Raw genomic sequence first — 16,951 nt, 5'->3', positions numbered from 1 at the left:
TCAATTTCCATTTACTCGAATGCGTCTCAAACAATCCAACAAGTTTCGGAGGGATGGGTTGATGCATTCTTTCGCTGAAGGTACAAGTTCTAACACCCACCGCTTGTGCTGTCTGCTCTGACTAAAAAGGGCTAACCCCCTCTCTCCCCCCCCCCCCCCCTCCTAATAGCTTCCTCTTCTGATCGTGACCCAGACATCAGCGTCCTCTCATACATGCAGGCGTAAGTACCCTTGAACTCTAGCTTAATCCCTGTGATTATGATCAAGCTACTAATGGAAATGAAGAATACGTGTGGCAATTACAAAGCTAAGCAGATGAAAGTCACAGACAAGACTCAACAGGTTATAAAAATGATGTGTGCGTATATGTTCCCTACCTTCTCCTACACCACTGGACCGATTTCAGCCGAACTTAGCACACACATCGCTTGCTCCAGCTACCTATCAAAGGGTTGGGGATGAAAAAGAAGTGTATACCACCACGCGCGATTTCCCAACTTTATTCATCCGGTATTTGAGAATGAGAGTTCTTAATGATTTTACACATAATTTCAAACCCTAATGGAAATTTTTCTCATTGACATTCCCCACAAAATGACGAAAAGTAAAAAGTTTATCGCTTAAATATAGTCGCTGTTCATGCAGTGAAATTGTCGCAGTAAGGCATGATGTTTTAATTTATTCTTTGCCACTAACTGGCAGACAGTATTTAAATTTACGATTGAATATACCTGCAAAATTATATCATTGTACGACACTTACTTCAAAAGATATGGTATCATAAACGCAGAATCGCTTGAAAAACTGCCACACCGTGTATGACGACTAAATTTATGACTTCTTTGCTACTAACTCTATTAGCAACACATTTCGCAGAAAGTATCAACATAAACAGCTAAATGTCGCTACAAAATTATATCATTTGCTAAGGAATATGACGTCATTAAACGCTGAGATGCGCGAGAAATTTCCACGTAATGCATGACCTTTAAATTTATTACTTCTTTGCTGACGATCCTGTTTGCAACATGTTACGCAGGCAGCATCCACATATGCCAATGAATGTACCTTAAAATCATATCAATGTGCGTCACATAACTTAGGACATATGACGTCATAAACGTTAAGCACTATGAGAACTAACTGCAGGGCCAAATTCACTAGAGGTGTACAGGTGAAATATGCGTACAGGTATGTGTGAAGTATGTTAAATATGTGTGACATGTGTATATGCGAGCAAGGACGGGATACATCTACATCTACGTGATTACTCTGCTATTCACAATAAAGTGCCTGCCAGAGGGTTCAATGAACCACCTTCATGCTCTCTCTCTACCGTTCCATTCTCGAAAGGCGCGCGGGAAAAGCGAGTACTTAAATTTTTCTGTACGAGCCCTGATTTCTCTTATTTCATCGTGATGATCATTTCTCCCTATGTAGGTGGGTGCAAACAGAATGTTTTCGCAATCGGAGGAGAAAATTGGTGATTGAAATTTCATAAGAAGATCCCGTCGCGACGAAAAACGCCTTTGTTTTAATGACTGCCATTCCAGTTCACGTATCATGCCAGTAGCACTATCTCCCCTGTTTCGCAATGATACAGAACGAGCTACCCTTCTTTGAACTTTTTCGATTTCATCCGTCAGTCCCACCTGATGCGGACCCGACACCGCACCGAAATACTCCAGAATAGGGCGGACAAGCGCAGTGTAACCAATCTCTTTAGTTGACCTGTTGCACCTTTCAAGCGTTCTGCCAATGAGTCGCAGCCTTTGGTTTGCTCTACCCACAACATTATCTATGTGATCGTTCCAATTCACGTTACTTATAATTGTAATCCCTAAGTATTTAGTTGAATGTACAGCCTTCAGGTTTGTGTGACTTATCGCGTAATCGAAATTTAGCGGATTTCTTTTAGTACTCATGTAAATAACTTCACACTTTTCTTTATTCAGGGTCAATTACCGCTTTTTGCACGATACAGATAGCTTATCTAAACCATTTTGCAATTCGTTATGGTCATCTGATGACTTTACAAGACGGTAAATGACAGCATCATCTGCAAACAATCTAAGACGGCTACTCAGATTGTCTCCTATGTCGTTAATATAGATCAGGAACAATAGAGGGCCTATAACACTTCCTTGGGGAACGCCGGATATTACTTCTGTTTTACTCGATGACTTTCCGTCTGTTACTACGGACTGTGACCTTAACAGAAAATCACGAATCCAGTCGCACAACTGAGGCGATATTCCATAGGCATGCAATTTGGTTAGAAGACGCTAGTGAGGAATAGTGTCGAAAGAACTTCTGGAAAACACAGTACTCATATATGTTCCAAGACCCTACTGCAAGTCGACGTTATTGATTTGGGCCTGTAATTCAGCATACTCTGAAAGGAATCTGACTTGAATACAATCTGGACCGGAGGCCTTGCCTTTATTAAGTGATTTAAGAATTTTTTCCGTCATCAATCTTCTGAATGGTCTGATGCGGTCCGCCACGAATTCTTCTCCCGTGTCAACCTCTTCATGTTAAAGTAGCACATATGTTTTCAACTACTTGATGTATGTATTCCAGTCTGTGTCTTCCTCTACAGTTTTTACCCTCTACAGCTTGCTCTAGTACCATGGAGGTCATTCCTTGGTGCCTTAACATTTGTCCTGTCATCCTGACCCTTCTTCTTGTCTGTGTTTTCCATACGTTTCTTTCTTCGCTAATTCTGTGGAGAGCCTCCTCATGTCTTACCTTATCAGACCACCTAATTTTCAGCGTTCTTCTGTGGCACATCTCAAATTCTTAGGTTCTTTTCTGTTCTGGTCTTCACATAGTCTGTGATTCACTACCAGACAATGTTGTATTGCAAATGTGCATTCTCAGAAATTTCTTCTTCAAATTAAGGTCATTGCTTGACACCAGTAGAGTTCTCTTGGCCAGCCAGCAATGCCCTCTTTGCCCTTGCTGGTCTGCTTTTTATATCTGCCTTGCTTCGTCCGTCGTGAGCTATTTTGCTCTCTACATAGCAGAATTCCTTAACTTCGTCTGTTTCGTTATCACCAATTATGGTGTTACATTTCTCGCTATTCTCATTGTTTTCGACTTTCTCCGGTTTACTCTCTGTCCATGTTCTGTAATCATTCCATTCAACAGATCCTGTGAATCTTATTTGCCCCCACTGAGGATAACGGTGTCATTAGCTAGTCTTATCATAGATATAATTGATCTTATATATATCTGTTTAAAGAAAATGTCCGTTTGTTTATTTGTAATCCATAGAAATCTACAGTTTTATTCCGATCTTGATGAAATTTTGCACACATTACCTCCAAGACAAGAAGGTAACTGTCTACATGGTATTTCGTAATGTGATTTGAAACATACATGTGTGTAATATACACTGATCGGCCAGAAAATTATGACCACGTGCCTAATAGCCGGTACGTCCACCTTTGGCAAAGATAACAGCGGCGACGCATTTGTGACGTGGAAGCAATGAGGCCTTGGTAGGTCACTGGAGGAAGTTGGCACTGCACCTGCAAACACAAGTCACTTAATTCCCATAAATTCCGGAGAGGGGGTAATGAGCTCTGATGCCACTTTCAATCACATCCCGGATGTGTTCGATCGGTTTCAGATCTGGCAAGTTGTGGGGCAGCTCATGAACTCGAACTCGCCACTGTGTTCTTTGAACCACACCATCACATTCTTGGCCTTGTGACATGGCATAATATCTTCTACATCTACATCTACGTCCATACTCCGAAAGCCACCTGACGGTGTGTGGCGGAGGGTACCTTGAGTACCTCTATCGATTCTCCCTTGTTGAGAAAGGGGTGTACGTGGTCTGCAACCAGTGTACAATTCTTCTTGGCCCATCATGATGCCTTGCACGAGCTCCACTGGACCCATGGAAGAGTACGTGAATGATACCCGGAGCATAATGAAGCCGCCGCCAGCTCGTCTCCGTCCCGCAGTACAGGTGTCAAAGGAAGTGTTCCCCTGGAAGACGACGGATTCGCGCCTTCCCACTGGCATGATGAAGAAGGTATCAGGATTCACCAGGCCGTGCAGCGCACTGCCACTGCACCAACGTCCAGTGCCGGTAGTCGCGTGCTCATTTCAGTTGTAGATGTCACGATGTTAAAATTGGCTTACGCATGGATCATCGGCTGCGGAGGTCCAATGTTAGGAGTGTTCGGTGCACTCTGTGATCAGCCACACTTGTACTCCGTGAAGCATTAAAGTCTGATGTTAGTTTGTTCCACCACAGTTCACCACCGCCTGTCCTGTTTTAGCAGTCTGCCCAGCCTACGATGTCCGACGTCTGTAATATGTCAACTAAATGGGTGTTGTTATCAAACATCTCGAAAAGTATCTGACCGATTTACTTCAAAGTTCTTGGTCGATTTGCTTCAAATTCCTACATTCAAATAAAACAATGAAGGAAATTAAGGAAAAGTTAAATTACTAACAAACGAAATATATCGTGGTATACTGCATATAATTCGTGTCACGAGAATAAATTACAGCGGCAATACCCGCCTTCGAGATAGTTGAACCAGACGTCACTAGATCGCACGACGAGCGAAAGCTCGAGAATTTGACAGAAACATGATCGCAAACTCTTATTAATGGATTATTTGCTGTTGTTACAAATGATACCCAAGAAGATATTTTAGTTCGTGTTTCACACTTATTTTTAATGTTGAAATCCACAGCACTATAGAAACGCTAAGGAAGGTCGTGGATACAGTACCAACAAAAGTCACTAGATCGGGGGCTGATCAAAAGATCGAGCAAAATCCGAGATTTACAGAACTGTGACGTAAGCTTTTCTCCCAAAACACAATGAGATAGATCGCAAACTGTAATAAGACGTGGCGCAACTAATCATCTTTTCATACAGGCGAAGACGTATTCATCCGCTGCATTCCATTAACACCCAGTGGTTTAAATATGGCCTTCGATTCAAAGCGATTGCAGTTTCCCATGCGGCTTGTATTCGCTATGAGTACCAACATGGCACAGGGTGGATCACTTTGTAGCAGGTATTAAACATACTGGGCGACGCCAGGCACTATAGCTATATTCGACACATGAGAAACACAGTACGTTTAAAGCATACTTACGTCGAATTCGTCCGCATCTATAATCGACGACAGATAGCTGAGCGTGCTTTTGGCTTCGAGCCAAGGTATGTAGTCCAGCTCCTGCGCTAGGTAGGATGTCAGGTTGAGAAGCGTGTCGAGGGGCAGCAGGTCGGACTGCACCAGCGCCCTCGCATCGTCCAGCAGCAGAGCGCGGTTGACGGGCGGGATCACCTCGTGGTCGCTCAGGAGCTGCTGCACCAGCAGAGCCCAGTTGCCTGTGTCGTACTGCACTCGGTAAAACCCTGCGTACAACATTGCGCGCGTATTACCTCCCATGATCGGCTTCAGCAACCACTATACACTGAGGTGACAAAAGTCATGGCATAGCGATATGCACATATACAGATGGCAGTAGTATCGCGTTCGTTGGCGGAGCCGTCATTTGTACTACTCAGGTGACTGATGCCAAAAGGTTTCCAACGTGTTTATGGCCGCACGACCGGAATTAACAGACTTGAACGCCGAATGGTGGCTGGAGCTAGACACATGAGACATCACATTTCGGAAATCGTTAGGGAATTCAGTATTCCGAGATCCATTGTGACAAGAGTGTGCAGAGAATACCAAATTTCTGGGGTTACCTTTCACTGTGGACAATGCACCGGCCAATGATCTTCGCTTAACGACCGGGAGCAGCGGCGTTTGAGCAGAGTTCTCAGTGCTAACAGACAAGTAACACTACGTGAAATAGCCGCAGAAATCAATGTGGAACGTACGACGAACTTATCCGTTGGAACAGTGCGGCGATATATGGCGGTATTGGACTATTGTGTCAGAAAACAGACGCGAGTGGCCTTGCTATCAGCACGACATCGCCTGCTGCGCCTCTCCTGGGTTCGTGAGCATATTGGTTGGACCCGGTACGACAGGGAAACCGTAGCTTGGTCAGATGAGCCCAGATTTGAGTTCGTAAGAGCTGATGGTAGGATACAAGTGTGTTACAGACTCCACGAAGCCATGCACCCAGGTTTTCAACAAATCACGGCTCCATAATGGTGTGGGTTGTGTTTACATGAAATGAACTGGGTCCTGTGATCAAAGTGAACCAAACATTGACTGGAAATGGCTATTTTCGGCTACCTGGAGACTATTTTCAGCTATCTGTGTACTTCCTTTCCCAAACAACGATGGACTTTTTATGGATGAAAATGCGCCATGTCACCAAGCCACATTTGTTCACCACTGATTTGAAGAACATTCTGGACAAATCGAGAGAATGATTTGGCTATCCTGGTCGTCCGACATTAATTCCATCGAACATTTGTGGGACATAATGGAGAAGCCGGTTCGTGCAGATATCATTGTACCGGCAACACCTTTCCAATTACGGACATCTTTAGAGGCATAATGGCTCAGTATTTCTGGAGGAGACTTTCAGCTACTTGTTGAGCCCATAATACGTCGAGTTGCTGCACTACGTCATGCAAAAGGAGGACCGACTCTATATTAGGAGCTATCGCATGGCTGTTGTCACCTCAGAGTATGGCGAAACACAACAATTTTAGTGTCAGTAGACAAATTTTTTGGCAGACTTCCACCTGTTAGACCTGTTAGCATAATACGGCCTACATAATAATCTGAATGATAATTAAAGGCCTACCCATTATCAATCTCCAAGTTGCGACTTACCCACACAAAAAATAACGTGTTACACGTGATATAATCGTCGTGAGCCAATCTCTTATACCTAAAGCACTCAGCCCATTCTTGATTTCGTTTTGTTTGGTTGTACCGTTTCAGGCAGGAAATACAAAAGCAATTTCCATCCATTCCACTAGACTGCTGCAAGTTATAAGAGCAAGGAAGAAGAACTGGACGATGCATTCATTGACACGTGAGATGAGAGGAAGGAGGAGATACATTATGTTGTCCAATGTATCCAGACACCTGGCTGACAATTACTTACAAGTTCATGGCGCCCTCCATCGGTAATGCCGGAATTCAATATCGTGTTGGTCCACCCTTAGCATTGATCACAGCTTCCGCTCTCGAAGGCATACGTTCAATCAGGTGTTGGATGGTTTCCAGGGGAATGGCAGACCATTCTTCACGGAGTGCTGCACTGAGAAGAGGTATCGATGTCGGTCGGTGAGACCTGGCACGATGTCGGTGTTTCAAAGGTGTTCTATAGGATTCAGGCCAGGACTCTGTGCAGGCCAGCCCATTACAGGGACGTTATTGTAACCACTCCGCCACAGGCCGTGCCTTATGAACAGGTGCTCGATCGTGTTGAAAGATGCAATCGGCATCTCCGAATTCCTCTTCAACAGTGGGAAGCAAGAAGGTGCTTAAAACATTAATGTAGGCATGTGCTGTGACAGTGCCACGCAAACCAACAAGGGGTGCGCGCGACTGCTACGGTCGCGGGTTCGAATTCTGCCTCGGGCATGAATGTGTGATGTACTTAGGTTAGTTACGTTTAAGTAGTTCTAAGTTCTAGGGGACTGATGACCTTAGATGTTAAGTCCCATAGAGCTCAGAGCCATTTGAGCCAACAAGGGGAGCACGCCCCCTCCATGGAAAACAACCGCCTCAGACTTTTACTGTCGGCACTACATACACTACCAAATGACATTCACCGGGCATTCGCCATACCAACACCCTGACATCGGATCGCCACATTGTGTAACGTGACTTGTCACTCCACAGAACGTTTTCCCACTGTTCAATCGTCCAATGTTTAGCTCCTTACGCCAAGCGAGACGCCCTTTGGCATTTACCGGCGTGATGTGTGGCTAATGAGCAGCCGCTTGACCATGAAATCCAAGTTTTCTCTCCTCCCGCCTAACTGTCGTAGTACTTGCAGTGGATCCTAATGCAGTCTGGAGTTCCTGTGTGATGGTCTGGATAGATGTCTGCCTATTACACATTACGACCCTTTTCAACAATCGGCGGTCTCTGTCAGTCAACAGACGAGGTCGGCCTGTACGCTTTTGTGCTGTACGTGTCCCTTCACGTTTCCACTACACTATCATATCGGAAACAATGGAATTAAAGATGTTTAGGAGTGTGTAAATCTCGCGTACAGACGTATGACACAAGTGACACCCAATCACCTGCCCATGTTCGAAGTCTTTGAGTTTCTCGGAGCGCCCCATTCTGCTCTCTCAAGATGTGTAATGACTACTGAGGTCCTGATATGGAGTACCTGGCAGTAGGTGGCAGCACAATGCACCTAATATGAATAACGTATGTTTTGGAGGTGTCCGGATACTATTGATCGCATAGTGTACAAGAGGATAGACTACGTTAAGGGAAGCGGCAATTACGCAGAAGACAGGAGAGCATGGAGAGTTACCATATCAAAACCTGCCTTTGGGCAGAACACTAATGATAACAGAACTAGGCCCGTACACACTTTTTCTCACTCTTGTTTTTAGCAATTATTTGTCCTTATCAGTCCTTCCTCTTACGAGGTGGCCGCGCGTGATTAGCCGAGCGGTCTAGGGCGCTGCAGTCATGGACTGTGCGGCTGGTCCCGGCGGAGGTTCGAGTCCTCCCTCGGGCATGGGTGGTGTGTATGTCCTTAGGATAATTTAGGTTAAATACTGGGTAAGCTTAGGGACTGATGACCTTAGCAGTTAAGTCCCATAAGATTTCACACACATTTTAACACTTTTTTCTTACGAGGTGGTGCACTGGACTCGCATTCGGGAGGACGAAGGTTCAAATCTGCGTCCGACCAACCTGATTTAGATTTTCCCAAACCGATTCACGCAAATTTCTGGATGGTTCCTTTGAAAAGGACGGGACCGACGACCTCGCTGTTTGGTCCCTACCCCCAAATCATCCAACCAATCTTGCACTTACAGAATTAATTCTTTCTACTTCAGTTTCATTAGCTCAAATAGCTTCTACTTTTTATCGTCCTGTGCCCCATTTTCTTAGAATGCTTTTCCAACTGCTGTTGTTTCTTTGACTGAGGTATCAGTTAAGTCGGCAATGCAAAATAATGCGTGAATGTGTCCCAAAGCACAGCGTAAACGCGTGCCATCGACATGTCTGAATTAGTTTCGAAACTACAGTAGTAATTTTTAGGCCAAATTATACAAATGTACTTTGTACAGTAGAATAATCTCTTGTAAACGAAGAGATATTTATCTATTCTATTATTCCTAAATGATATACTCCCTAGAAGCTTCGGATATTTGAGTAACAAAATTTACTTACATTGCACAAAATGACAAGTATGTTCTTCGCCCTGAGACGTTCAATTATATGGTACCGTGAAGTTTGTGAGAGCTCTCAACAGATGGTAGCACTAATCTTCCATTGCCAGCGGCGCACTAGCAATAATGGTTTTCTAGAAAAGTACTGTGGGTAAACTAGGCATGGGAAAAACCGACGGCTTTAAGACTGATACCGGTATTTTAATTCTAAATAACTGGTATTTGTTTGGTCTTGGTTATAACAGGTGTTTTTTTTTAATTTTTTTGCTAATAACCGAGTAAAAACACCGAAATATCAATTAGCCATAGAACCAGAGCTAAAATTTTTCTTTTTAAATAAACCTTTGTTAGTAAAGGAGTAATTTTTATTCGTAACATTGCGTTATTGTAGAATATGGGATAAGTGACCAGTGCTACTTTAAGAGGGGACGTTGATGAAATTGACCAAAAATGTCAAGCTTCGATTTATTTTTTATTTGTTAGTACAACTCATGGACAATAAGTTACCAAAGTTTAAATGTTGAAATCGCATCTGAAGTGCCTGAAAATTAATTAAAAGTGTGACGCAGCCTCCCTGCCACGCCAAGCTCAGAGGGATAACAACCCCTACATTCACAAGGAGAGGCTTCCAAATTGTATCCTGCATCTTGTCAAGCCCACTTACAGGTTTCTGGCCGATCCTGCACTTCTCAAAAAGTGTGTTCATAGCAAAACCCAGAATCAAAATGAGTCTCTAAATTCACTCATATGGAAACGATGTCCTGACAACACATTTGCATCTACTACAGTTGTCACAATTGCAACTTATGATGCAGTTATTGTATTTAATGATGGGAACGTCAGGAGAATGAAGGTATTAGAAAGAATGGGCTTCAATATAGGAAATTTTACTCAAGACATCCTGAGAAAAATAGATTTACAGCGCGTCTCTGCAGCTGAAAAGTCAGTTGAAGACCTGGTAAAGGAAATAAGACAGACAACAAGAAAACAGAAGCGAAGCCTTGAAGGGAAAGACGATCTAGAGCACAAATGTGGTGCCTTCTGAAGAAGTGACATAAGGAAAAAAGTTAGGTTGAACTTTAAATTGCGTTTGCTGAAAAGTTTGTTTTTTAAAGTTTATGTACCTTCTCCTCAGGTTCTATGAATGTTAGAATTATGAGATTTTGTACACACATTTCTGTAAACCTAATAAACGTTGTCTCAAGAGGAAATAGAGAAATTCTGATTGTAAGCTGAGATATGGGGCAAAGTGCTTGGAATTTTGCATGAATTTAAAATTGTACTTGTGGAATTACAATTAAAAATTTTTGAAAATTCTCGTATTTGACCTATTCCAAAAGCCTCATGAGAGATGCTTACAACATATAAAGAGATGAAACAGAGAAATTTTTGTAGAAATCTCTTGAATACTTTCTGACCGAGCGAGGTGGCGCAGTGGCAAGCACACTGGACTCGCATTCGGGAGGACGACGGTTCCATCCCGCGTCCGGCCATCCTGATTTATGTTTTCCGTGATTTCCCTAAATCGCTCCAGGCAAATGCCGGGATGGTTCCTTTGAAAGGGCACGGCCGACTTCCTTCCCCATCCTTCCCTAATCCGATGAGACCGATGACCTGGCTGTCTGGTCTCCTTCCCCAAACAACCAACCAATACTTTCTGAGAAAAAGGAACATACATTATTTTTTGAAAATAAAACTTCAAATTTCATTAAAAAAGTTGAATATATGTAACTAAAGGATTTTATATGTAAATGTGTTACTTTCATGTAAAGCGTGGTACAAAATTTCATTGCCGTATCTCCAAAACTGTGGATATGGTGCATTTTTGAAATAGTGTGTGTTTTTCATCAACGTCCTCCCTTAATAACAAAGCCGACAGAAACGAGCAACAGAGAAGTGACATAAGAATTGTTACTGCATTGTTAAGACAGTAATGTACCTGTTGCCATAACCTGTCGCCATGAACCTGTTCGAAATACTCACCCATATGCGGACGACCTGGTGATTTATCACGTTGCAGTAAACAACCCGTCTCAACAAAGTTCTTCTGCGGTATTCGGCGCGGAATTTACGCCGAACAGTTGTTGCAAATTTCGTTACATGAAACCAAAACGCACAGCGAGCACGCTACGCACCAGTGAAAGCAGATGTTTTGACAGTGCACTATGCTGGCGGTCCTGAACTATGTGAATCAAACATGAGGTTGTTCTCTACAAAATGTTACATCTACAGATGCTGAAAGTTATTTCAATAAATTTATACAGCATTCCAAATCTTTAAAGTCCTGTTTGGCTCACCCTGTATTTTGCATATTTTCGTTCACTGATGTCTTGTGAGATAATTCCTGGGCTAATACATCATTTACATAAAAATTATCCATTTATAAAAGAGAGCAGTTACAATTATGTGTGGGCTTCACACACGTCCACACAAGCAACTGGGGATATTAATCACAATCTCACACATCATTTATTCACTTTTGAAAGGGTTCTGTTGACACATTCCACGTCATAGCATTTAGCGTGAATATGGCTATGAAAGCAGTAACGACCTAACTGATTGACGGCTGTATCAGTGTCTACTCGGAAAAAAGTTATTTCTATTGTTCATGGCGATGAGACAGAAAGAAGAGGAGAAACATTTTCTGCATGAGCCCTAATTTACCTAATTATAGCATCGTGGTCATTACGGGAGATGTATACGCTTCTTGAATCGTTTTGGAACGTGGCTCCGATATTTTTGAAGGGTCTCGGTGGTGGATAACATACTTATTGTAATGTATGCTATTGCAGGTTGGTCATAATTTCTTTGACACTGCGACATTGACTACTTAAATTCATGACGAATCATGTAGCTTTTCTTTGAATATTTTGTGGTGTCACCGCCAGACACCACACTTGCTAGGTGGTAGCTTTAAATCGGCCGCGGTCCATTAGTACATGTCGGACCCGCGTGTCGCCACTGCCAGTGATCGCAGACCGAGCGCCACCACACGGCAGGTCTCGAGAGACTTACTAGCACTCGCCCTAGTTGTACGGACGACTTAGCTAGCGATGCAACACTGACGAAGCCTCGTTTATTTGCAGAGAAGATAGTTAGAATAGCCTTCAGATAAGTCAATGGCTACGACCTAGCAAGGCGCCATAGCAATTGATAGTTATCGTATGAAGCATGTCTCATCAAGAACGATGTTCTACAAATGTGGATTAAAGTTAAGTATTCCAGAAGCTACGTACTTTTCTTTATAGCGTTCATTACGTATCCTGTTTCAGACCTCACGCCAGCCTGCGTGAGTTAAGCGCGTGCCTTTCGGCTTCCTCTCATTGTGTCTACGCTGTCTTGCCTAGACACAACATATTTTCTATCTCCTCCGTTAATATAACTTGGTAACAGTCTCAACTCGATCAAGAATTGGACGGACAACGCTTTTGTAAGCGACCTATTGGGATTCTTCGAATAAGTCTGAACCTGAATCAGAAAACCGTTACTTTTGGCATAGTCAAGTAACATTGAAGCGCAAAAGAAACTAGTGTCGGCATGCGTACTCAAATACAGAGGTATGTAAACAGGCAGAATACGGTGCTGCGGTGGGCAACGCCTGTATATCGCAACAAATCTCTGGCGCAGTTTTTAGATCGGTTACTGCTGTACAAAGGTAGGTAATCAAGATATAAGTGGCCGGCCGCTGTGACCGAGCGGTTCTAGGCTCTTCAGTCCGGAACCGCGCCACTGCTACGGTCGCAGGTTCGAATCCTGCCTCTGGCATGGATGTATGTGACGTCTTTAGGCTATTTAGGTTTAAGTAGTTCTAAGTTCTAGGGGACTGATGACCTCAGATGTTAAGTCCCATAGTGCTCAGAGCCATTTGAACTAAGATTTAAGTGAGTTTGAACGTTGTGTTATAGTCGGCGCACGAGCGATGGGACAGAGTATCTACGAGGTGTCGAAGAAGTACGGATTTTCCCGCACGACCATTTCATTAGTGTACCGTGAATGTCAGGAATCCGGCAAAACATCAAATCTCCGACAGCGCTGTGGCCGGAAAAAGATCCTGCAAGAACGGGACCAACAACGACTGAAGAGAATTGTTCAATGTGACAGAAGTGCAACCCTTCCGTACATTGCTGCAGATTTCAATGTTGGGCTATCTACAAATGTCAGCGTGCAAACCCAGTCAACGAAACATCGCCGATATGGGCTTTAGGAGCCGAAGGCCCACTCGTGCACCCTTGATGACTGCACGACACAAAGCTTTACGCTCACCTAGGCCAGTCAACGCCGAAATTGGACTGTTGATGACTAGAAACATGTTGCCTAGCCGGCCGAGTGTCGTTTCAAATTGTATCGAGCGGATGGACGTGTACGGGTATGGAGACAACCTGTTGAATCCGTAGTCCCCGCAAGTCAGCAGGGGACTGTTCAAGCTGGTGGAGGCTCTGTAATGGTGTGGGGCGTGTGCAATTGGAGTGATATGTGACCCCTGATACATCTAGATACGACTCTGACAGGTGACACGTACGTAAGCATCCTGTCTGATCACCTGCATCCATGTGTGTCCATTGTGCATTCCGATGGACTTGGGCAATTCCAGCGGGACAATGCGACACCCCATACGTCCAGAATTATGGACAAACCTGCAGGATTCGTGGTGTCTGTTCCCTCCAGCACTACTTCAGACATTAGTCGAGTCCATGCCAGGTCGTGTTGCGGCACTTCTGGGTGCTCACGGGGGCCGTACACGATGGTAGGCACGTGCACCAGTTTCTTTGGCTCTTCAGTGTATATCGCATCTTTCCGTTTACTTATGTGCACTGCATTACATTTATTTATGTTTAAGTCAGCTGCAAAACTTTGCACCAGACGCCGTTCACTTGCAAGTCACTCTGCAAAAATCAAGTTTTGCATAATACCCGCGTTATTTGATATTACTGACAACATTTACCGATGAGTCAAAACATACGGTGCACCTCGAGACTGAATGCTGCCTGATGGCGTTGTGGGAATGGGGTCTTTTGTTTATGAGTGAAAGGACAAACATTCATGTCGATGATTAACTTGCCATCCTTGTGCAGTCATCTTTCACGATATCCTGCCTGTAGAACAACTTTCCACAGACTTCGCGGAGTGTGTTTTTCTTATGACATCGTAGGTTCGAATTCAGCATTAGCAGTGTGCCGTTTGACACAGTCACGATGAATAAATATCCAGGCGTAAGACTGCAAAGCAATATGAAATGGATCGAGCACGTAAAGAGACGGTGGTAGGGAAGGCGAATAGTCGACTTTGTTTTATTGGGAGAATTTTAGGGAAGTTTGTTTCATCTGTAAAGTAGACCGCGTGTACAACACTAATGCGACCCATTCTGCGGTACGGCTCGAGTGCTTGGAATCTCGACTACGTCGGCTTAAAACAAGACATCAAAGCTACTCAGAGGTGGGATGCTGGATTTGTCACCGGTATTCTGAATCAACATGCAACTGGTACAGACATGGTGCGTGAAGTCAAATAGGAATCCCCGGAGGGAAGACGGCGCTCTTTTCGTGGAAAACTGTTGAGGAAATTATGGGAACTGCATTTGAAGCTGACTGTAGAATGACCCTACTGCTGCCAACGTACATTTCGCGTAAGGATCACTTCGAGCAGATAAGAGAAATTAGAGCTCGTACGGAGACATATAGACAGTTGTTCTTCGCTCGCTCTATCTGATAGCGGACACCTAAGGAAATGACTATTAACGGTAGAAGGTACCCTCCACCACGCACCATACGGTAGCTTACGGAGTTTCTATGTAGATGCAGAACGTATTATGCCTTGACAGTGTGAGACAGTAACAAAACTGAGACTAGACATTCAAAACAGATGACGCAGTCTCCTGTGTACAGGTCCCACGCAGAAAACAGTTTGGCTGGCATACGCTAGAACTATTGCACTAGTTCAAATGGGACTGTTCTGAATATTTACCCGGCAGCCCAGAGGTTCAAGGTAGGTAACTCGTTACAAACACGTATCAGAGGCTTGGCTCCCAACACTGATTCCGAAGAGATCTTCTGGGCCGGCCGCGGTGGTCTCGCGGTTCTAGGCGCGCAGTCCGGAACCGTGCGACTGCTACGGTCGCAGGTTCGAATCCTACCTCGGGCATGGATGTGTGTGATGTCCTTAGGTTAGTTAGGTTTAAGTAGTTCTAAGTTCTAGGGGACTGATGACCACAGCTGTTAAGTCCCATAGTGCTCAGAGCCATTTGAACCAAGCCAAGATCTTCTGGATACTCCATCGAGCTAGCTGGAATCTCAGACGGCTGAATTTTTAAGCAGAGGGAGTTTGTTAGCATGTTAAGAGATATAGCAAATGTTTAAATCTGATTTGTATAGAGCAGTAATACAAAGGTGTATTTCAAGATTTTTCTAGTAAATTTTCTTTAACTATTTGCAGTAGTCTGTTTTAGCGCAACGGACGTTTCATTCCTCACAACCGCACTACACTCTCGCTCAGAATTGCACTAAACTGCTTCCGAAATTCATGAAGCCCATTGGTGCTTAATTAAATGGAAAATGAACGTTTCAGACAAGATTTTTCACGTATTGCAGCTCAGAAGTAGTACGGTTTACTCATAGGACTAGTATCGAAGCTAATGTAGTGGTCCTTTATTTCATTTGCACAATTTTTCGTTGTGCATAGTGTGCGGTGGTAGTCTCCAATGTTTTTCCGTCCTTCGGGCCGATTCTTTTATTATGACAGTGACTGGGACGCTTCTGGGCACTTACCAACGACGTTGAGGTTGAAGATGACCCAGTCGTCTGTTGCGGCGTCGGCGACGTTGTCCAGCCGCGCTGACGTGTCGGTCAGCCACAGCCTCGTGCTGGTGGAGAAGGCGGCCTCCGACTTGGACGTGTACGTCACCGGCACCGTCCACGTCGTCTCGTCACTGGGATCAGCAGGCACCAGCCAACGGTTCTGTGGATGTTACGAGGTACCGTCAGTTACACTAAAACCCCACAGCAGAAACGTGACACATTGATGAACTTTTGGACCGGTACCGCTTAAAAAAAAAAAAAATACCGCAGACGTAGTGCGATCAGATATCAAATAATTATTTAGATAAAAATAAATTTTTTATGTAAGACTTTGTTAAATCGGACTAAAAACGATAAAATAATTTCTCCCAGCCTTACACAGAAACCCGACCCCATAAGATAATCTTGAAAAATTTTAGATGTCGATTTTTAATAGCTGTGGCAAACGTGGGACGTTTTTCGATATAAGTCTTACAAGTATTGTCACAGCTACTAAGAATTCACAAGCACGAATTTTCGGGACTATCTGTATGGGGTGGGAATTTGTATGAGGCTAGGAGAAATTATTTTATTTATTTTATTCTTCTTAGTCCGATTTAAAAACTTGTTATATTAAAAATTTATTTGTATTTACTAGGAAACACAGGATGAGATACTTGGAGGAGCAAAATCCTCGAAACGTTTAATGAAACAAGAAAACTGTGATTGCTGCATCCAGAATGTCTTATATGTCGATTGGTCTGGAAGATTGATTTCGACAGTACTGCTACTATACACCAGTGATGTATATTGTGTTTATCTATGTAACTCAGTAAAAATTACTCCGAGATCGTCTAAC

The 16,951-nt window shown here is 43.7% G+C and overlaps 1 protein-coding gene across 1 annotated transcript in view; it reads right to left on the bottom strand.

Moving 5' to 3' along the window:
* The window catches only part of LOC126474602 (aminopeptidase N-like), a 179,752-nt gene that overhangs the window by 86,180 nt on the left and 76,621 nt on the right, over positions 1–16,951 (bottom strand). The window contains exons 10-11 of the mRNA XM_050102078.1: positions 16,084–16,273; positions 5,133–5,395 (exon numbers count right to left, since the gene is read on the bottom strand). Coding sequence (XP_049958035.1) covers positions 5,133–5,395; positions 16,084–16,273 — 453 coding nt within the window. The remainder of the gene's footprint in view (positions 1–5,132; positions 5,396–16,083; positions 16,274–16,951) is intronic.

The sequence above is a fragment of the Schistocerca serialis genome, chromosome 4 (assembly GCF_023864345.2).
Source record: "Schistocerca serialis cubense isolate TAMUIC-IGC-003099 chromosome 4, iqSchSeri2.2, whole genome shotgun sequence".
Classification (NCBI taxonomy): Eukaryota; Metazoa; Arthropoda; class Insecta; order Orthoptera; family Acrididae; genus Schistocerca; species Schistocerca serialis.
This window is presented reverse-complemented; position numbering and strand designations above follow the sequence as displayed.